The sequence below is a fragment of the Synchiropus splendidus genome, chromosome 11, assembly GCF_027744825.2.
Source record: "Synchiropus splendidus isolate RoL2022-P1 chromosome 11, RoL_Sspl_1.0, whole genome shotgun sequence".
NCBI classification, from domain to species: Eukaryota; Metazoa; Chordata; class Actinopteri; order Syngnathiformes; family Callionymidae; genus Synchiropus; species Synchiropus splendidus.
Genome location: NC_071344.1, coordinates 15,469,023 through 15,491,179, shown reverse-complemented (window position 1 = coordinate 15,491,179; position 22,157 = coordinate 15,469,023). Strand labels below are relative to the sequence as shown.

At 44.2% G+C, this 22,157-nt stretch overlaps 1 protein-coding gene across 1 annotated transcript; it reads right to left on the bottom strand.

The window, feature by feature from the left end:
* Nucleotides 1-228: 228 nt before the first annotated feature.
* slitrk2 (SLIT and NTRK-like family, member 2) lies at nt 229-4,553 on the bottom strand. The gene has a single exon (XM_053879728.1). The coding sequence runs from the start codon at nt 3,830-3,832 to the stop codon at nt 1,160-1,162; it is 2,673 nt and encodes an 890-aa protein (XP_053735703.1). The 5' UTR covers nt 3,833-4,553; the 3' UTR covers nt 229-1,159.
* Between the last annotated feature and the right edge of the window lie 17,604 nt (nt 4,554-22,157).

The window sequence follows — 22,157 nt, the reverse complement described above, 5'->3', positions numbered from 1 at the left end:
TGCTCAGAGATATTAACCTTTGAATAAAGTTTAGGTGACGCTAAGTTAATATAAGGATTTCACCTCAGAAAAATGGCTGCTTAAATACCAGCTTCTTTAGTTCTCACCAAGGTCATTTTCCCCTTTAAATTTAAAATGCTGCCTCAACTGTTCTTATGTAGAACTCAGACATTCAACATCGACTTTAACATGACGTCACATTCAGCAGCAGCAGCAGGCTTACTGTAGTAGCAGTGCGTGCCTCGCGCTCGCTCTCTCTCTCTCTCTCTCTCTCTCTCTCTCTCTCTCACACACACACACACACACACTCACACGCGCACACACTCACGGTCAAGCACAGGCAGTATCCAAAAATAATCACCTCAAGCTCAGGATCTTGACAAAGTGCTTCAGTGAAAATTTAATGGCGCAATTTTGCCGCATGATATTGCTCCCCTATAGCATACAAGTTGTACATCTCCAAAAGACACTTTTTTTTTGGATGGAAACAAAAATAACATCTTTCTTTGTCATATGATAAATCATATCTTTTTTTCATCATATTTTTTTTCTTTTCTTTAACTGACAAATAAATCTCCTATTTTACATAAAGACTCCTGAAAATACAGCATTTGTCCCCCCCTCAACAACAAAACAAAATCCAATTTGCGGAGAGCATCAGAGATAAAATAGTTTAGTGCAAAGGCACATTCTGGAGTAAATAGAGTGAGATTTTGCCGGGGAAAGGAGGGATTTGCTCGTGTGGTTCGTCACTCACCCGTGGTCTGCAGAGGCTACATATTTACATCTGTAGCGTTTCCTCTTCCGTTGTCGTATTTTTTTCACGCGTCTCACAACATAGTGTTTCACAGAAAATCCATACAGAGTCTTGCACTTTACCTGCCGTCAGTCTTTTTAAAAACAGCTGTATATGATCCAGGAGAAAAATAGAACTGCGTATGAATATACCTCTTATTTTCCTTTTTTTTCTTTTTTTTTTTTACAGAAAACGAATGAAACCAGAAAACAAAAATCATCAGAGGCTTCGTTTTGATTCCAGTCAATCATATAGGGTTGAACACAGATAGATAAGATAGATATATAGAGAGGGCTATTATTACAGTACAGCGTGATTACTATGAGTACTGCACAGATCCTGGGAGGGGTTACCTTCGCTATTTTACAGTTGGCTCATAGCAGTGTGTTTCTCCAGAACCTCCAGGTAGTCTGGTTCTGTTTTTAGCTTCCCAGGGAGCAGAAGTGGGTGCTCGTTCTTTTTGGACGGTTGCTCAGCCCCGTAGTATTTCCTGGGGGTGCCGTACAGTACCGTTTTGTTTACTCTGTCTGTGTTGGTGACGTGCCGCCGGGCCGTGGCGGCCTCGTAAGGGGGCACGATGCAAGGTCTCTTGGGTAAAGTGCAAAAGTTGTAACTAAAAGGGGGGATGTTCGCAGAGGTGGGAAGCTCTTTGTTGAGCCTCTCACCCAAGTTTTGGTACAACCCCTCTGAAGGCTCTGGGGTGGCCACACTACAGGGTGTTGGTGATTTATCCATAAAATCCACTGTGCTGATGGTGTAGGCCCCCGGGCTGCGGGTCAGGACGTCCTCCTTCTTTGCATCCAGGGGGCCAAAGCTGAGCTCCTTGAGGTTGCGATAGAACGCCACCTGCTCGCCGTCTTTCTGCATGTATATGGGGTTTTGGCACATGGAGCTCATGGGCGGGGGGATGTAGTTGTAAACGTGGCTCTCTGATGTTTTGTCTTGCGTGGGTTCAGGATTGTAGGATCCATATTGGACTTGGAAAGAGTTGAGGTCCAAGTTGTTGGCGCCTGCTGGGACGTGTTCCACCCCTTTACGCCGTTTCAGGACAAATACAAAGAGCCCAGCGCCGAAGCAAACTGAGAGAATGAAGACAACTAGAAGCCCCAGGATCAGGACTGAAAGAGGGACCTCTGGATGCAACTCCGGGGAACTAATTCGGGATTCAGTGGGGCTGGGTGAGCTAAACGAAGGGGACGGCGAGGGCAGCGTGGGTTCGGTGGTCTGAGGGGTTATTAATGTAGGGGCCTTTGTGGGGGGCGCCTGCTGGAGTGGAGGAACCTCACTTGGCTCCGGGCAGATGGCCTCATTCCGGAGCGAGCGCAGCAGGCGACCCGCATGCTTAGAAGGGGAGTCACAAGTGATTTCATTCACCACCACGCTGGTACTGGACAACTCCATCCAGTTTTTTAGCGCCACAATGTCACAGGTGCAGTCCCACGGGTTCTCCTGCAGGTCAATCTGGATGAACGCCGACAGCTGGTCCAGAACGCCCCGGACCGGAAGGTAGGAGAAGTGATTATTCCGCAGGTTGAGTCTGGTGAGCATGGTGCCGCCGAAGACGTTGTCCGGCACGGATCTCAACAGGTTGTTGTTGAGAAAGAGCAGCTGCAGGTTGTGCAAGGCATTAAAGGTCTCTGGCATGATTTCTTTGATGATGTTATATTCCAAGTACAGATACTGGAGAGACTGCAGACCAGCGAATAAAGACTGTGACAGCGATTCAATGTAATTCCCATTAAGATAAAGCCGTCTGAGGTTGGTTAAATTCTCAAACGCCCCCTCTTGAATCACTGCGATTCGGTTATTTCCTAAATGGAGAAGCTCCAGCGAGCTGTACTCGGTCAGATCAGTCCTATAAATCACTTGTAAGTAATTGCCAGTGAGGTGGAGCTTCTTTGGGTAAGAGGGCTTGGGGTTCAGCTCGCTGATATTATGCAACTTGCGCTCTTGGCAGTTAATGTTTAGTCCACTGTCAGGGTTCTGAGATGTGCACACACACACACTGGGACACAACATGGGCACGGGAGAGCGCGTCTGGTAAACCATAATGGGCCCAAAGACGTGTTTGTCCTTTGAGATGCGGGGAGTCGGTCTGTGGCGCATTTTGGGAGGGCGGGAAGCTTTAGGGGCCCGGGTGGGGGTGCTCACGCCTGGGTGGTAGGTCGGGGGAAGGGCCCCTTGATAGTGAGAGTCGGAGGGGGGGTGCGCGCGCTCACCAGCATTCCTCCGAGGACACAGATCCTGCTTTATGAGCTGCGTGATGTCTTTACCGTGCAGCCGAAACGGCGTCTCGCACACAATGTCCCCGACAAAGACCGAAATGGTGTCCAACCAGGATTTGAGAGGGATCAAATCGCAGGTACAATTCCAGGGGTTCTCCTCCAGCTGGATCTCCATGATGCCGCCGATGTGCTCCAGAACACCTGCGAACGGCAGCATCTTCAGCCGGTTACCACGTAAATCCAAGTGAGTGAGCAGGACGAAGCGGAATATATTCGGGGGCAGCGCCAACAGCAGGTTGTCATTGAGAATTAAGACTTTGAGTTTATTCAGCTTGCTGAACGCCCCGGGTTCAATGGTGCTTATGTAATTATAATCAGCCTGCAGGTACTCCAAACTCTCCAGACCTGCAAAGGTGTCCTCCTTGATTACCTCCAGGTTGTTGTTGTTCAAGTGCAGCCGCTTCAGGAAACGCAGCCCATTAAAAGCGTTGGTGCGGATTTCTTGTAAGCCATTATTCCCGAGGTGCAGCGACGTGACGTTGCCATAATTGACAAACTCGTTGGCACTGATTCGTGACAGAAAGTTTCCGTTGAGAAAAAGCTGAGAGATCTTGTTCGCCGGCGCCTGGAACTGACTGACGGTGGTAAATCCTTTATTTTCACAGTTGATGTTGAGGACGTTCTCCCTCTCCTCGCACTCGCAGCGGATCTTGCAGATGTCCTTCGATGCTGAAGTTTTCCGGCTCTCCGTTTCAGACGGTGTCAGGCTTGTGACCGTGAGGAAGCTCAGAAACAGGACGCCGCTCAGCATTTTTACAGCCGAAAATGGTTGCTGAAATCCGAATCCAGCATTTAACTTTGCGGCGTTGGCCACAAAGGGAGAGGAAAAAGATGGAGGGGGTTCGCATCCAAAGAGGAGCCGACGAAGTGTGAGACTCTTTTTAAAACAATGCAAATGAAAGTGGGATGAAAAACAGACCTTCAGCTCTCTCCATTGACCTTAACTGTCAATGCAAAAATGTGAGCATCATCTCCCTCCGCTGCAATCAATCCAAGAGAAGCACTCGCACCAGCAGAATCCTCTGTGGTGGACCGTGCATTCTCAGACACGTACCAGAGTCCGGGAGTGAAAACCGCTGCTTGCTGCAAGCCCCCCTTCCTTGGAGAGTGCTCCCATTTATTCAGCCGCTCCACACAGATCACCAGCATCTGCTGCCAAATATTTGGGGAGGGACAGAGGTGGCGAGGCTCTCTCTAACCCCCTTCACAACCAAAAGAGTCTTCATTTTAGTCCAGAAACAGGAGGGAAATTAAAAACAAAAACAGTTGGTAAAGGATCCAATGATGATGCACAGAGGTGCGCCTGGACGCACGGCTGCCTGTCCTTATCGTCTGCTCCAAAAGAGACTGGAAAGTGGATGTGGGTGGAAGAGAAGTGGGGAGAGCAGCGAGGGCGCACCGAGGGGGGAGCCAGGGGAGATATATCTTTCCTGGAGCTCAAGCATAACTCCAGCCGGCGCAGTCCGTCTGCCTCCACCGCGCACAATGAGAGCAACACTGAGCGTCTGCTGCTTGACTGTGTGAGTGTGTGTGAGGAGGAGAGAGAGAGAGAGAGCGAGCGGGAGAGAGAGAGAGAAAGGGGAGAGGGACTAACAGAGGAAGCAAAGAACTCGGCTGTTACGTCACCATCAAACACACATGCCAACTTAGTTTATTAACGCCGTAATGAGAATCCCATCAGTTCCACAGAACATTCTTCATTATTAAAGCGCATAGAAAAAAATAAAAATAATTGAGAGGCAAAGGTCACATGAAGAGAAACATCTATTTCCCCTGCTGCCGCTGACCACCACCACGATTTACTCCAGGATGTTGTCGCCTCTGCAGCTGGCAGCCCATGCTGGTGAGACGTTCAGCTTGTTGTTGTGTTTTGTTGTACATCTCTCCGCTAGTGTGGCCTTCACACCACTAGGAGGCAGGAAAGACTCAATCTGAGGCAACGGCTCTTGACGATTGTATCTCAGCATGGTGAGGAAAACATTTTCATTCTTTTACATTGTTATTCACACCTTGCAGTTGAAATGAAAAAAAAAAAATAAATTGTAGAGGTTTTTTTTTTTTTTTACAGCTGGGGGGATCAGCGCCTGCCTTTTTTGTGTTTATTGTATCTTCATCTTTATTATCCAGTGCTTTTTAAATGAGTCCCAGCAAAGCTGATTCAATTGTCTGTATTATTAATGTTCAGCAAAATAATGAGTCCTGTTTTTTATTCAAGAAAATGCAGTTGTATTTGTATTCCAGTAATTTAAATAGTCATCACTGAAGGCTATTAGAGATGAATCACTGAGATTAGCTTTCACATTTAACATTGTGTATCATTATCACAATGACACAGTTTTTAACTTTAATCGTCAACAACTTTATTTATTCATTTTGCTGCTAAACGGGTTCCAGATTGCAAGCGCAATGAACATATGTACGGTGGTAAACTGCTGCAGTGGCGCATGGTCTCCTGTGAGGAGTTTGTGAAGATTTCTGTTGCTATGGAGACGCTGTACATGCAAATACACGTCAAGCACCTGTTGTACACTTAAGTCAAGACATAGGGGCAGGAAAAAAAATGTACAAAACAATGCCTCTCTCAAAGGGGCAATCTGCCTCCTGTGTAATTCAGGGTGTTTACACAGGGCAGTGAGAAAATGCCAACACTATATATTATACTACAGTACATATGTACTATAGTATAATATATAGTGTCCGTGTGGAGCACTTGAGTGTGTGTCAATGTCTTGGGTGACCACAGATTCCAAAAGAATCTGGTCAGTCTGCAAAACAAGGGAGGTTTCAGTCCCTCACTTGAGTCTGGAGAAACAGACTGGAAAACAAAAGCTTCCTTTTCAACAACTTTTTTTTTTATTATTCCTTTAATTCTTGACTCAAGCACCGTTGATACCATTCTATCGCTTGGTCCTGTGATGTGCATGGTATCTTCTCCCACTTGTGTCTCTCCAAACTGTGGCTCAAATTTTTATTGAAGTGTCTCCAACACTTGCTTTAAATTGTGCCATTTCGGTGTCATGGGGAATCATTTAACGCTCAATAAAAAGGCTGAGGCGTCCGGCTTCAGTGTAAACACATTATTCCACTGCTGCTATTTCACCAGCAAATCTTGTCAATTCCTTGTTTTATAAACTTCACATCGAGCCAATATTGTAGTACTCAAGGTTGGTCTTACTCTCAAGACGGGACTTAAGACCACTTTCTAAGGGTCTCGGTCTCAAATGCATTTTTTTCTCGCTCTAGTCTTGGACTGCACAGACTCAGGATTCTACTCAAGACTGGTTGAGACAGAGGAAACTAACTGGAAAGCATAATTGTTAAAAGGATTCTGGATTCATGAGTCGACTTGTCAAGACATCATCGCTCTGCAGTGAGAGGAAAAACAGCTCAGGCGCCATCGCAACACAAAACTATGGGAACAGAGTCACACGCTAGAGTGAGACACAAACTTCTGACACCACATATGAGGAAGTTAAATACAGTGTAAAAACAACATTTAACATTATTAAACTCACATTTATTCATGTCTTCTGATTGAAATTGCTTTACGCGCTATAATCAGACATATTGACATATTCATCAACCTCTACACAGTCATTCAAAAAATATATTGTATATTTTGTCATAGTATCCATGGCTACATATGACAAAAAATATCTTTGCTTGTTATTGGTCAACATGAATGATGAAGTTTGTCAGTGTTCATAACTGAAAACCTTCTTGCGGCACGGACCATAGAACGAATACTTACGAGACTTTAAATGGTTGGAGGAACGGTTTGGGCCGGAGTTGCGGCGAACCTTGACAACGGACGGTGACAGAAGAACCTTGTCTGAGAGGACTACCCAAGCTCAACCAATTTTCCCAGAGCTGGAGGAAGATGTAGCAGCCACCCCCTGGAGAGTAAAACATTTCAACACCTCCTCACTTCGTCGCTGCAATCTGTACACAGTACATCATCAGTGACATAAGGAGGACAGCGGTAATAAAAGTGGTATGGGACGTAATGACAATGCTGCTCGGATAATTGTGTGTTAATTTTATCTTTATTGAGAATGATGGCCAGCAGATATTGCACCGGTGATTGATGGGCGCAGCCGAGGTGTTGAAAGGGGAGAAAACTGTGGAGCGTTCTGTTGGGTTGCTATTGTCAGAAAACTGCTCCACAGCACATTTGTCAAGTCACTCACCGGCCACTGGGGACGACAGCACCTCAGGTGTAGCAGAGTGTTTCACAGACAAAGAAGCAAGGAAGCAGGACGACGTAACCGACTGGTGTGTATTGCTGTTTATTTATTTTATTTTCAGGGAAATATTTTGATTGATTTACTGCCACACTCCTCGGGTATATTACTGTGAAAAATAATACCTCAGCACGGTGTTGACTGTAATCTGAGGAGTGCACCTGACCCATGAGAAGGAATGCACAGGGGGACGTTTTGGTTTTCAGTTTTTGCCAAAACTTTCTCATCAAAACAGCTTTTGTGTTTACATGTTTTGAACACACGGTTACTCCTGGCGTGAATCGTACCAAAAAAAAAAAAAAAAAAGAGATCGTGTCCTATAAACGTCACAAAAATATTGTGCGATATACATATTATGCTAACACTTATCGCTTTATTGAGAGTTGTCTACTACACTCCAGAGGAACCAATGACGCAGAGAAACTCCACACAAAAAGGACTGTAACATGCAAAAACATTAGCCAGGATCAAGGTGTGAGCCTTCTTCTTGAAAGGATGCAACCTTTTCTCCTGTGTTTTTTCCATTCAGCTCTGTCCAGTTCCTTCTTGGCGACTGAGCAGTCATACAGGTAGCGCAGGGTAACTTGTGAAGAGCTGACATGTGAGCGCACACACCACTCAAGTCACTTGATATTGGAAGAGAAAAGCTTTGATTCTGTTTCGTGGTATCATTAGTTGCTCTTGCTTTTGAGATGAAGAATCACTGAAGTACCTGTGATCTTCGTGTGGTTGAAAGAAGACATCGCACACAGACATCAGGGGGAGGTCGAAAATGAACTGAGCGCAGCGAGACGACAACATGGCTCTGTTGTTGTTGAGAGAAGTCTCTTAGTTTTCAAGGTAAGTCTGCTGTCTGTGTGCTGGAGAGGTGAATTGCCACAAGGTTTGCCAGTTAGCGTGTCCATTTCCCTTCTGGTGGACTTCAACAGAGAATAAAATCAAATTTAATTTCTTATCAAATTCTTTTTTTTTTCATCTGAAGCCTTTAGAAAATGGATAGGGTTGATTTTTGTTCTTTGATGTATGCAAAAAAATGAGCTCATATTGATGTTAGGAAAGCAGACTTTTGCGCCCTATACTGAGGCCGAAGACAGTCTTCACCGTAGCATGTCGACAAATCAGGCTGAATCAAAGCACAGGTTACACATCTTGCGGCATATCCAGATGCCGTGAAAGGAAAGATGGAGGTTTGGGTTAGCTAAGCCAAAGGATGGCGCTCCTTTCCTTCCACATGAAACACAATGTGGAAGGCTGCCATCATTGCAATGTGGAAGGCTGCCATCATTGTCAGTAAAGGACGCAAAATGATGGGCTGAATCACCCTTTTAAATGAAAGATAGCAAGACGGAGATACACAGACCTGAAACTTACAGTCTGTAGCCCTGACCCCACCACCGCAGCAGGCCATTCAAGGATCCCCATGGAAGGGAAAGTTGTTCCAAACTACAAAAAAAAAAAAACAGGAGGATAAGAGTGTAAAAATATCCACAGATGCTCACCCTTAATATTCAGACGAAGCAACCATATACAGCCAAGATGTTAGATACTACACCTAATATTACACTTTACAAAAATTAAAGTCTTGCGGGATTTTTGTATGCGCCAAGGAAAACAAGATAAGACTGACTGACTCGTGAGTAGGAAACATGCAGAGGTGGTTAAAGTATCCAGGAAGAGCATCCCCCGGCAGCATTCCTTTAGAGACTTTGAAGATGACTGCCTCGGAGAAATCCCGACCAGATGGTCGGATTATATCTCCCTAACAGTCTGCCGAGGCTGTAACACCTTAGATGGACGTTCGTAATTTGCCCAGAAAGAGAGCAAGTGTTGGGCCCCCTGCTTATTTCCGTCCACCTGCAACCTGACAAGAGGCCGAGATAAATGAGATTCCAAATGGGTCCACTTTTGAATTTGCTTGGGATTATTTCAGACCAAATTGCTTATGAAGGAGCTGGTGTATATTGGGAGGTGATGAATAGAAGGATCAGTCACACAGAGATGATGAATGTTTTGTGTGATAATAAGCTGGACATGACAGGATAATATACCTCGGGGATCTATTAGTCCTCAGTCGCTTTTGTTAAATGAGCTCAGGGTCTGGTCACTGTTATCGATTTTATAAGAATCAGATGCCTTTGAATCACTGGCTGCTCGAAGTGGAACGCTGCTTGGAGAAAGAAATAAACTGTGCAGGAGGGGAAAGTGTTTTTACAGTGTGCAGTTAAATATTAAAGTACATTAGCGTTCACAGAGTCTACAGGTCTTTTTGGTCTGGACTTGGTTGGAGGCATCGATCGTGGACCAGGTGAAACCATGAAAAAAAGATTTCTTTTTTTGTTTTGTTTGCAAAAAGAAAGTACTTTAACAGAGAAGTACTTTCCCATGAGGCTTCCTGAGTTGCCAAGGCTCTAGAGATCTTAACTCCCAGGGCTAAAACATGAACAAGCGCTACAGAGCTGCAGGGAGGTTGAGCATAACATGAGCAGCAGTAGTGGAATCCTTCAACACCTAAAAGAACCGGATGACACTCCAGAGCACAGCCACGTTACCGTACCTTACCTGGGTATTTCATTGACATATATTCACATTACTTTGCAACAGAAGATAAACTCACAAAATCCACTTCCTGGCGGTAAAGTACAAGTAATATACCTTTGGAATACAATCAAAACAAAGCAATCTTGACCCTTCGCTCGGAGTAGGAGCTTTGCGATCGGTGGAAGCTTGGAGTGGAGCTTCTTCTGGACATGCACAGCATGAGCAGGCGAATCATTCTTGAAGGAAAAGTCAGAGACTCCACAGACACTAGCAATAATAGTCTTGATTTCCCGACTGCATAAGCAGTAAGGGTCTTCAGTACACTGGCGGGAGGGTGGGGGGTGGGGCGATGGGATCAACTGATCTCATGATGGCGCACAGTTAACATTCCGAGCAGACAAGAAATTCAATTCCAGACTGGCGATAAATGAACAGTCACTCGCTCGATCTATCAGACGCCGTAACTGTGATGGTGGCTGTCAATGTACCACACTGGCTTCATCAAGCAAACGTCAATGACACAAGGTCAAACGTGCAGTTCTCCTCTGTCATGTCCATGTAAAATAAGGCCCAGCGTGTGAGACGCGATTACACGTGATAAGTGGCGCTCCAGTGGAAATCAATCAACATTATGTTCGTCTGCTCTTGTGAGATGAAAGACAATTATAGAGCCTTATGAAGCAAATGTGACACCATCATGACAAAAGCCACTCACTGTTTCATGACAGTAGAGTGACGCAGCGCCTTTCCATTTAGAAAAGGATCATCACTTTGATGTACATTGCGTTTAGTTAATGATGTTTGCACACATTAAATAAAGACTGGTTTTGTCTGAAAGCAAAGAGTCTGCTCCACACCTGGCTCCATCAACTGAGGAGGAGTGTGTTCGTTCTCCTGCCACCTGCAGTGAGTGAGCGATGGAGGTTTCATTAGCCGTGTTAGCAGCAGGAAACCCGGGTTAAAACCAAATTAAAAGAGGGCTTCAAATTGTCGAAAAATCCTTGAGATTTATACAAAGTAGCCATGAATCATTGTGCAGCAGCTGCACTTTGTTTTTCAACCTTATAATTCAGAGATGTGCAAAAGAATCCGAGTACAAAAGAAATCAGGACTTGTGTTGTCAATGAATTTGTGCATGTGGAGCAGTTGAACAGCAACATTGTGACTATTCACCAGACAGTCATAACTGTTGAATGACCTTCCACAACAGCCGCCAACAGGCTTGACCACAATGAAATGACAGCAATCGCTGCTGTGGAATGCCAATCCATGTTGGCCTTTAAAAGATTTTTTTTTTTTCACTGTTTTTATTTTCCTCTTTACACAGCACATTTTTGTATGTCCTGGTGTGGGACATTCTGGAGCATCCGCAAAGCAATGATGGGGGTGCAGAACTTTTTTTTATTGATATATTTTTGTTGCGCCAAGAATGGTTTATGGTTGTGGAACAACATGTCTGGAAATGAGGACCTTTGCAAATTTGTTTGTAAAAAACTTTTTAGCGTAAATAAGCACCAGGCTGCAATGGTTTTCACAAAATATGCTTTATTTTTAAGAAGCAATGAAAAAAGTGATAGATGATGGTTTCATTAGAAAAATACAAAATACAGCAACAGTGGGCGTTATTTTGTTACGGAGCTCCTCACAAGAGCAGAGACTGACGGATGTTTGGATGGGCGGAGTCTGAGAGGTAAAGGTGGGGAATGTTTGTGTCTGTGTGACCGCAGTTGTTCAGCAGCTCCTTAATCCAGCCAGTAAAAACAGTACCTGCTGGTATGTTCCACAGGGTCGAGATGTAGAGCATCAAAAAAATTCTACGTTTTAATCAAGGGAATTTGGATATTTATGAATGGATTCAGAATCGTCCGAATTTCGACCGTAGGCGGCAATATTTGTGGAAAAATGTGAGTGTTTGGTGTCCCACGTGACTTCATCTCAAAAAGTTGGTGGGAATATGATGCTGAAAATGACGACAAAAGGAGACTAAAGTGACTGGTGGAAAATCAGGAAAAAAACTGGCTGCTTATTGTGGATTTTATTCCCCATTAGATCAGAGAATAAAGGAGCTGAAGAGAAGACTGCAGGCAGGGTGGAGTGGGTGGAGACGTCTGATGGCAGAGCAGTGAAAGGGAAGCTTTATAGGACCAAGGTGAGACCTTCCAGGACCAGTGGCGCTGATGAAAGATGCTGAAGACGTTACTGGGAGTGACTCAAAAGGTCAACATTAAAAAAAATAGCTTTTCAGTGGGTCATGTGGAGAACAACAAAGGCATAGGGCGGTCAGGCAGTTCATGACAAGAGGGACAAAAGATGGAAAAAAAAAGATAACCAATGTATTGAGGACGAAAAGAGTGTGTACCACACTATAATCCACAAAGAAAATGGGTCTAGATATCAATCTTAAGGAGATCACCTGTGTATTACATAGCAGTCTACTGCTCTCTGGATCATCACTGGCAGACAGCAACAGCTTTATGAGCAAGAAATGCTTTACATTACATCACATCTTACTGTCGGTGATGCAGCATGTACTTGTTCCCCAAAGACATTTCAGTTTTCTGCCTTCAACTCTGAAGACACAACCCATTGTAATTCCACCGCCGTTCCTGGTGCCAGTTTGTGGAATACACCGGGTTTCTCCTTATCCCCTTTCATGCATCCAACACAAGAAAAGGGGCACGATTCACTGGAGTGAACAGCTGTCAGCCAAGCAGAGGGTTAAAGTTCAAACCCCTTGCTACACAGTATTACCGGCGGCCACAGGGTTAAAGCACCGCCGCTGATTGAGGTGACCGTTCTCACCTCAACGCTGTTTCTCTTATTCCCTGGTAGTGATGCACCGCTGCTCTCCAGCAGCCAGGCGTGGGTGTATGCTTGCTGTTATGACAGGCAGGTCTCGCTGCAGACTGCCACATGGAGGATGAGAAAAGTGTGTTTAAATAGTATTGACTGGGTGAACAATTGGTGGATGTTTCTGCTGTGCTGTGTATTGTATTAAGGATCCCCACAAATAATTCATGTCTATTTCATTTAAAACACAGTCAACACTGCAACATAATATTTTTCTAAAATTCTACATTTTTCGAAAAATGATCTGAAGTTTTTTTTTTGAAACAGTTGTCCAAACCCAAACATAATACAGGAAACAGTGCCATCTATTGGCCTCTGAAATGATGACACTGTTTCATGAAGCCTCTTGAAGCCGTCACTGCCTGATGTACAGTAGAGTTCGAAATATCAAATGGAACTTTACATGTCAGTTATGATTATTATTCCTGGCAATGGAAGTTGTGAGATGACATTTACAGTTAATTTCATCATGCGTAATGAAGCAGCAACCTTTCATCTGAGGAGAAAGTCTCATAGACGTGGGGCACATTCAAATGTTGAAGTTCAGTGACACAGCTCTCCGAGGGTAAACACGACCAAAGGCATGAAGCCTCGGCTGAGCCTCTCATCACATTGAGCGTCAGGCTCCCCTGAGCTCCCTCACTGTAATAACTCTCTCATCCCACGGCAATCAGTGTGAAATGCACTTGACAGCTGTGTGTGTGCGATCGACTGTGTGTGGTTAAAAAAAAAAAAAAAAAAAAAAAAAAAAAAAAAGAGGGGTTCAATTGTATCACTGCAAGGAGAAAAACTGTGAGGAAACATCTTTAACTTCCTTGAATTAAACCCCAGTTTGGAGCAGCGTGTGCAGCTCAGTGGTAACTGTGGCCAGCAGAGGCAATAAATCCTGCGCCAGCGTCACACACCGATGCTGGCAACAGTATATTTTCAACCGAGGTGGTTGTAGAAGCCATGAGTGACGGAGGCTTGCTTGATGGATTGTCGCAGTGGCAATGATGCTGTGTGCGTGCGCTACTGCGCCAGCTGTAACTTCTGAGGTCGCTCGGATCGTACCATCGCTGGAGTGATGAATTCTGTCCAGCACGTGCCAGTGTGTGTGTGTGAGTGTGTGTCAGCTCTCCAAGTTGTGGATAGCCACTTGATGTATTGTCTGGGGTCTGGCCAATAGGAAAAAGTGCTGAGGTACACTTTGTGTGTGTGTGTGTGTTTCTGAGTGATAGAAAGGAGCTGTTGGCTACATCAATCTGTTCTACTTACACACATGCAAAATCTTGTTTTCAGAATTCACTCTGTAGCTCCTGCAGCATTAGTGCTCTCCTCACTTACATCTCACTGCAGAGCTTCTCTTGGTCGAGGCACAAAAGAAGAACCACAAGCTCACGCCGCCACCTCACGAGGTCCCGTCTCCCAGCTGTAGGGGGTGAGGAGGCGGATACAATGAGGGACCAGAGAAAGGGAGCACTGGAGAATGTGGAATTCAGGCGGTACAAATGAAAACCTCCGCAGAAGTCGGCTGTCCGTGTAGCATGTTGACACAATAAGCGTTTCAATTGGATCAAGAGACTCTTCTCCTGTGGTGTGATGTTCAGTTAGATGGGTTGTGTTTGGCTGAGGATGAGTGAGGTTACAGTCCTAAACTCTCCTTGCCAGCTGGCTATTTGTTATTGGTTGATGTTGAGGTTTCATGAAACGGTGTCATGCTGTTCAGAGGCCACCAGATGGCGATGTCTGCTGTAAAATCATTTCTAAACCAAGAGTGCCATCTAGCTGCCTCTGAAAATTAGGATGTCGTTTCATCAACCCTGATCTACCCATCTCAACTTGGTATAAATAGTCTTAGTCATGTGACCACGAGCCTCAGTCACGCTGCCTAAAAGGCATAAGTCCACCTTCCCAATATCATCAATATCACACCTTGGGAGGGAGGATGGGTTGAGTATGAGTCTCAAGACCGGTGAAACGTTGAATAACAGTTTGACTTATCGCCCGAAAAATACAGTATATGCGTTGCCGTAACTTATATTTGGAGCAACAGCCAATCACATTTTATATTTGACCTATGTCAGCTTTATTCACGAGGTGTTTGGTGCCTGGTTTCACCAATCTTTCATGACCTTTCTTATGTCACTTTTTGTGCGTTCTTCACCGGTGATTTCCAGCGTTACAGTGCACATGGATCCATGTATATTTAGGACCTGACCTCATTAAAGTGACAGTGGCAGCGCCACACGCAGCAGCTTGCATATTAATCCAGGAGCAATTTTAGATTTTGTGGTCTCATCCCAGCTCCAAAGACTCCTCTTTTTATGGCCTAGAATAAATGACTGACGAGTCTGCGATGACACTGTTCTTCCTGCTTTATGATTCAAAGGCCTGAGAAGTTTTGCTACGCACAGACAAATGTTTCCACTAACTTTTGTTCAGCCACTTTAAACGGAATATTTTATTCCGTCTGCTTCACTGCCGGGCTCATTTCCTCACCTTTTTTTCCTTCACGTCTCCCAGAAATCTTTTCACATACAGTTCAATGTACTTTCAAGACACTGTATTGAAGTATTGTTGAGGTTTCATGACACAGTCTCCGGATTTTCAGTGGCCACCAGATGGCACTGTCTGCTGTAAAATTGTTGGACTTGAACAACTACACTATATCAATGAAACTTCACATCATTTCTAAACCAAAAGCGCCATCAAAAGGCCTCTGAAACTTGGGTCACAGTTTTGTAAACCATGAAATTATGTTTCATGAAGCCTCATTTACCCATCACTACTTTCTAGGCAAATCGACTTGTGCCATCACTTGACTGACAGCACATTGGTATAGGGTTAAAATCAAGGTTGAAGAAACTCCTTCCATGTCACATTTGGGATAGCTCAGGCACTCTGGTTTCCTCCTACAGTCCAAATCTTGGTGATAAACTGGTGATACAGTGTCCCCAAGTCTCTCCTCATAAAGCTGGAATTGGCTTCATCTTTGATAGACGTTACATATTATAACCCAAGGAAGACAAAATCTTCAGCTGGGACAGGACATACCCCCTTTTTTAAAAAAAAAACAAACAAAGGAGCTCATTTGAATGCGCTTTTAGGGACAATTGGGCGCCTTGCAGAGTCAACATGACCTCATCATCTGCATATAGCAGGAGTGAGGAACAAGGAAGTCAAGTACAAACAGACGCACGCTTCACTCTGAAAGAAAAAGAAAAAGGAGGAGTAGCATCGCGCTCCATCAAAGCAGAGATAAGGTAACGTTTAAAAAAAGTCTCCCGCTGCATGAGTGACTTCGCATGGGTTCTGCTCATGCAAGATAAAATGGATATTCATTCCTAATGTCCACAGTGCATATACCCACTGAAGTCATTCCGGCAAATGATTTCCCATTTGTTGCATTACAGCAGAGACTCCCAGGAGTCTGACGGATGGAACATTTTGTCAGGACAAATGTGTCTTTTTCTCATTTGTTTTCCGTGTCCTCAGCGTCAGTGTCAAAGAAGTTAGAAGAGGAACAAAAAGGAATTCAAAACCCATCCTATTCACGTCTCAGTTGTGGGGACAGCAATCACCCGAATGTCCCCGAGACACCAAATAAAGGCGATCCCTTGCTGCTGCTTTTGAATAAATTAAAATGTTCCACCTGAAGAAACGAGATGCCCTGTGCAGACAAATGGCTTTCAAATAGGCAATTTTGCGAGCGATGGAGACAGACGGGGGATTTCTAACGGCAAGGGGGGGATTGGAGAGAAGGTCTCCATGTTAGATCGATTTCAAGCTTCTAAGCTCCTTTGTTGCCTCTTAGACTGGATGGCTGGTTCTGAAATAACTCAATAAAGTAAGGGACTAGAAAGAAGGGACAAGAGAAGCTGAGAGATGGTGGTGCAAACATGGCTCTGGCTGTCGACCAGATCCAAAAGTGGAAAATTAAGTTCAAAATCAACTGGTTTAACTTAAGATATGAATTATTTATCGACATGTACTCACTTCAGAACTAAGAGAAATAAAGCGTGTTGGAAGCAAGAGGTTGCATTCCATGTCATAAACCTGAATTAAAAAGTCTGTATTAAATAAGTGGCAATGATTTTCTATTATTATTTATTCATACGCTGAGCTTAGGGCTGCAGCTTGAATATATCAGGACCTCAAGGGATGCACAAACACGGGTAGAGATGAATGCCATCTGGTCGTAAGCCAGTTCAAGACGGTTGTATGAGTGAGCCAGCTTGGCAGAATGAGTCAGTCAGGATGGCAAGATTCCAGCGTGAGCACAGCATAAAGGGAAAAGGTCCTTCCTGGAATAACCTTCCGTCACGGAGCGGCCATGTCACCGACAAAGACCTGCTACTGCATCTGAAGGCTCTCGGATATTAAGGAATAATTTATCTTTGTATGAGGCTGTACACGCAGACGTCCGGTTATAGGTAGATTTGCCCCAAATCTTTCTGTGTGGGCCACTCCGGTTGCTTCCCACTGCAAGCAAGCAGGGGTGCATTGTAACCCTCTATCCTGTTAGCTGCTACGAGTGGTCGTACTTTGATGCATGTGGTGTCCACTGCTGGGATAGGCTCCACCCACCACATAGAAGGGAATAAGAGGTGGAAACTGACACAGCCACTCCACTAAGCTCATAGGAAATTCTTTCAGCCTTGTTGAATAACACAAATCTCATCTCTGTATTTAATGTATCCTCCGCCAAATATTTGATTCATAAATGCATGCAGACAATGTCTTCCCTTCCGATTCTCGTCTTCTTTTATTCCCTCCCAAAACCTCCTTCCACTTTTGTCCCGCTGTCGGCTGATACGTTTTTTAGTTCTGTGGAGTTTCATTTAGAATTCAATTCTTGTATTCCGGCTTTGTTATCCCCCTCTCACATTCACGACTTGTCACCGCTCTGTCTTTCCTCACTTTCTCATTCTGCTCTTTGGCCCGGTCTGTACGTCGGAGAAATGCCGGGATGTTGTTTCGTATTAAGAAACTCATAGTTTGAGAGGATGTTGTGTGATTGCGGAGGAAGTGAAGGCTTTCAACAGAACAGAAGGATTTCAGTGGGAAAACAGAGACGGTGAACGTCGAGGAGTGGCTCCCGTCCCTTCAACTCTCCTCCCGGTTTTTTGTTCCCGTCCATGCCGACTGCATTTCAATGGGTCAACAGTGCACATACATATAGTGCGCTGCCGTTGTTTTTCTCAATAAAAGTCTCAGTTTGCTCTCTGAAATCAGGGAAACAAAGCCTGCAGGGAGATTAAAGGTCCCGTTATTCAGCTCCAGTAGACAGGAATCAGGCACAGACTGAAGGAAAATATGCTGCTTGTGTATTCAGTTGAGTGCACTGACAATAAGAGCCGCAGCTAAGAACGGAGGCTGATGAAAACACGTTTTTCCAACCAGCTTCACTTTAGATTTCATGTATGAAAGGCTCATTTGATGCAAATTTAATCCTGAGCAGTAATAATTTCACCAGGGTTCTTGGGGTTATTTAGCATTATTGAAGAGAACATGTGAGCGTGACGTGTCTGATATGTAAAGTAATAATTCCACTGCAAATGACTTCTCTATTTCAGCACACGGAGGGCATGAGATCGCTCATTGAGAGTGAATGTTAATGTCTCTTGTCAGGACTTTATCTGCCCACATTCATTTTCACTCTTATGTGTTGGTCAGCTGGTGGCTATGATGAATGTATTTGACAATATTGTCGGCTCCAGTCAATAATGTCGCAGCAGCAAATAAATCTAGTTGAATAAATGGATCCATTCAACACCGCAGATGAACAACACAATTAAAGGGAACACATTTTCAGAATTAAAAACTCTCCAGACTTGAAATTATTGCATTTTCTGCGGCTCAAATTACATAAACCATCTCCATGAGACAAACTCATTGTCCCAGAGCTGAATCCAGCTGTCCAAGTCATGTCATGTGGACTGTTCGTGAATGTAACGTGAATTTAAGAGTAATAAAATCAAATTACCGTAGTTTCCGTACTATAAAGCTGCTCCTTTTTCCTCACGGTCTGAACGGACCACCTCATACAACAATAGTTTAGCGATTTTTAATAGATTTTTACAGGCTAAGAAGCATCATGCTGCTAAAATATTGAGCCTCGCCATGTCAAACCAATGACATCATAGGTGTTTTATTTACCTTAAACCGCAGCTCCGCCCACAGAGCCGATCTCCTGGAGGACCAGAGACAAGAAGCCACAACTGAGAGCAGCTGTGGTGGCGGAACTTGGGACACATTTTGAGCCCTTTCATGTCAATAACAGATGCAAGGAGTTGTTCAGTTTAATCCATGAGTCAGTCTCCACGCTGGAGCCCGTTTTCCAAACTAGCTTAGGACTAGTTTCCTTCTTAAATTTAGTGTGTGGGTAATATTCTGGTTCCTATCACCACAGGCACTACCGTTGCCTTCACCTTCCAGGATTTCTCCTGCTCCTCTTTCCTGATGTTCCCATCACTCGGGATGGCTACATCTATCACAACGGCTTTCCTCTGCTGCTTATCTCTCACAATGTGCGGTTGGTTGGCCATTACCATCTTATCGGTCTATATCTGGAAGTCCCACAGACGTCATTCTCCATCACCTTGGGAGGTGTTTCCCATCTTCACCTCGGGGTCTGCGGTTTGCACTCTGCACAGAAGTTTCTGTACACTATACCGGCTACTTGGTTATGGTGTTCCATGCTTCTCCTGCCAGAATCTTACACCCTGCTGTGAGGTGCAGAACTGTTTCAGGGCCCTCTTTGCACAGCCTGCACCTGGGTCTCTAGCCATTGGTAGGATTTGTTCATGTCAGCCACTTCAGCTATCTGTTGATGGTACATCCCATGCAGGGGTTTTTCCTCCCATGAAGGTTCCTCCAGTTCCTCCCTCTCTGTCAGTTTCTGTATGTTTGTATGCATGCAACCCCAAACTTTGAAAACACACTTTGAAACACACTGGTTTCTATGATGGCCCTGGCGTACGTTGAACTTGATAGCTGCAGGAGCAGATGTAAAAGTTGCATGATGCACCTTTTGCTCGGGTGTAGCTGGTTAAAAATGCATGATGGTGCGAGGTAACGTTGACCCCTGAGATATTAAATGACAAGCCAAACTCATCCAGAATGTTCAATTGAGCATGTCATAGAACTTTAAGCTGAGAGCTTTCGGACGAGTGAGCGGGGCTTGACAGGGAAAAACAAAAAAGAACGAGAAAAGCTCTTCAGTGAGGAGAAAAAAAAATGCACACTCTGGTCCAGTGAGTGATGCGGTCCACTCAGGATGTGACTAAAATGCTGAAGAGCAATAAGAAGTGGACATGTTGGTAAACTTGTTAGTCCTCCAGCCAAACTTCTGTTGTTCTGCTGTGGATCGATTCAGTCATTAAACTCTGCTTAGCTCTTGGTGCTCAGGTCAAACCTCTCAAGCGTTTTGACATTACAAATGGCATTCATATCAATCCCGAGGCTGGAACGTGAAACCATTTCCAGGTTGTGTTTCAGGCGAGTTTGCTTGACAAATTGCCCGTACCACTCTCGCACAAGCCTTATAAAGAGCAGCAGGGGAAACAAAGCCCTGCATGTCTGCCGCCAGCATAGAACACAGCGATAGCAGGAATATACAGTGTGCTCTTGTTAAATATTCCGGTTTCTATTTCATTGCATCAAGTTATATATGCCAAACTTTGGAAAATTGTAGAGGAGGAAGAGCCAAGCAGGCGGATATTTAAATGTACAGAGAACATATTCTCAAGTTCAGTTCTAAGTTAAACTTCCAGCATTTGAGTGGAACAGGGGGAATGTTTGTGACACTGCTGGTTTGTCTTGTCTTTATTTCTGTTTGTTTGTTGCCAAAATAACTCAAAATAACAAAATAAAGTTATAGACAGAATTTTGATGGAATTGAATGGGCTAATCTGAACCTGGAGTGAGACCAATGTTGGCATAAGAATCAGACTTGTTTAAAAAATGACATGGCGGATAACAGAACCCACTTTAGTTCGACCCAGATCATAGTGATACTCTGCATCTGAGGATCCATAAGGTTCTGCATACAGTACTGGGATGCTACAATTCAAGCTTCAGCTGAGGGATTGCTCTTTAAGAGGTAGATTTCTTTAGCAGCTATTGAGATACAGCCATGTTATCTTCCAAATACCTCATGATATTCACAAGATTCCAAATTCAAGTCACGTTTTCAAGGTCAAGGTATTGGAATGCAAACATGTCATTTAGCCACATACTGGACTTTGACCTCCATCATGTTCATATTCAGGATCCAAATGTGAGTGTAGTTGTAGTTCCAACCCTTTTTTATTTTATTTCTGTCATTTTATTGAATTGAATATGCAAATAATTCTCAATAAAAATGAACTTTCCTTTGATTTTCCTGTTTTCTATCCTCTCACTTTTGTTTAAATGAGATTAAAAAGCGATAATAGAAGATATTTTATTTTATTTTATTTTTATTTTTTCATGGGTTTGACATGAGATGTCTAAATAAATCCCCCACCTAAAGAGACAGTCCTCATGTTCCCCACATTTCTATAAAGAAGTTGCAAACATCATGTTTTGTGATGATAAGGCATCACTCAATAATTCAGTTTGCTCGCTCACCTGACTTTCCCTCTCCTGGAATGAAGGCTCTCCGTTTCAATACGGTTGTAATTTTCCCTCAGCGAATCTTCAGGGACTCTGGCAGCCCAAGAGGACTCGGAGTGAGATGAAACTTCAGCAACTTCCAAACCCTCCAGGCTTTTGAACATCGCCGCCATCACTGACTCCTTTGCTCCTCAAACATCCATCCGCACAGTCGACTCATCCTGTTATCCCTTATTTTCGAGAGCAATCATAAGTCATCCTTCCTCCCAAATTTCACAGAATATCGCCTTTTCAAGTCAGTTAAATTACCGAAGAAATGACTGGAGAGCACTGCGACATCGAAAGAATGATATGTTATTTCAGTGGAGCCCCTAACTCTCTGACAGCCCATATTTGATCCAATGGCAGTCAGCATTCACGCCGTGCCTTTGGTCGCCAAGTAAATCACATCTATGGCCGCAGATTTCTAATCAGTGCGCTTGTGCACGACAGAAGAAACACTCCACAGACGTCCACGTCCTTGGATGTGAACAGCTGGAGAAGATGGTTTTTAACAACTGATATTTAAACACATTCAACAGCTCTTACACCTCGGAATTAAAGGGTCTTTCAACTCTACCAGGTGGTCCAAAACATATTTTAGAATTCTGTTGCTCTAAGTTTTAATTTATCTGTAAATATTCACCAACAGCTGCAGAGTCCATGACCGCAATGGCGTTCCACCAAGGTTAGTTTTTGCCCCAAAATAACTGGCTAAACAGGATAAAAAAGAACTTGAAACCACAGACCTGCTGTTCTGTTTTTTGGTTGTCACCAACAATATTTTAATATAAGCAGCTCTACACACGCAGAAGTCATCGCCAC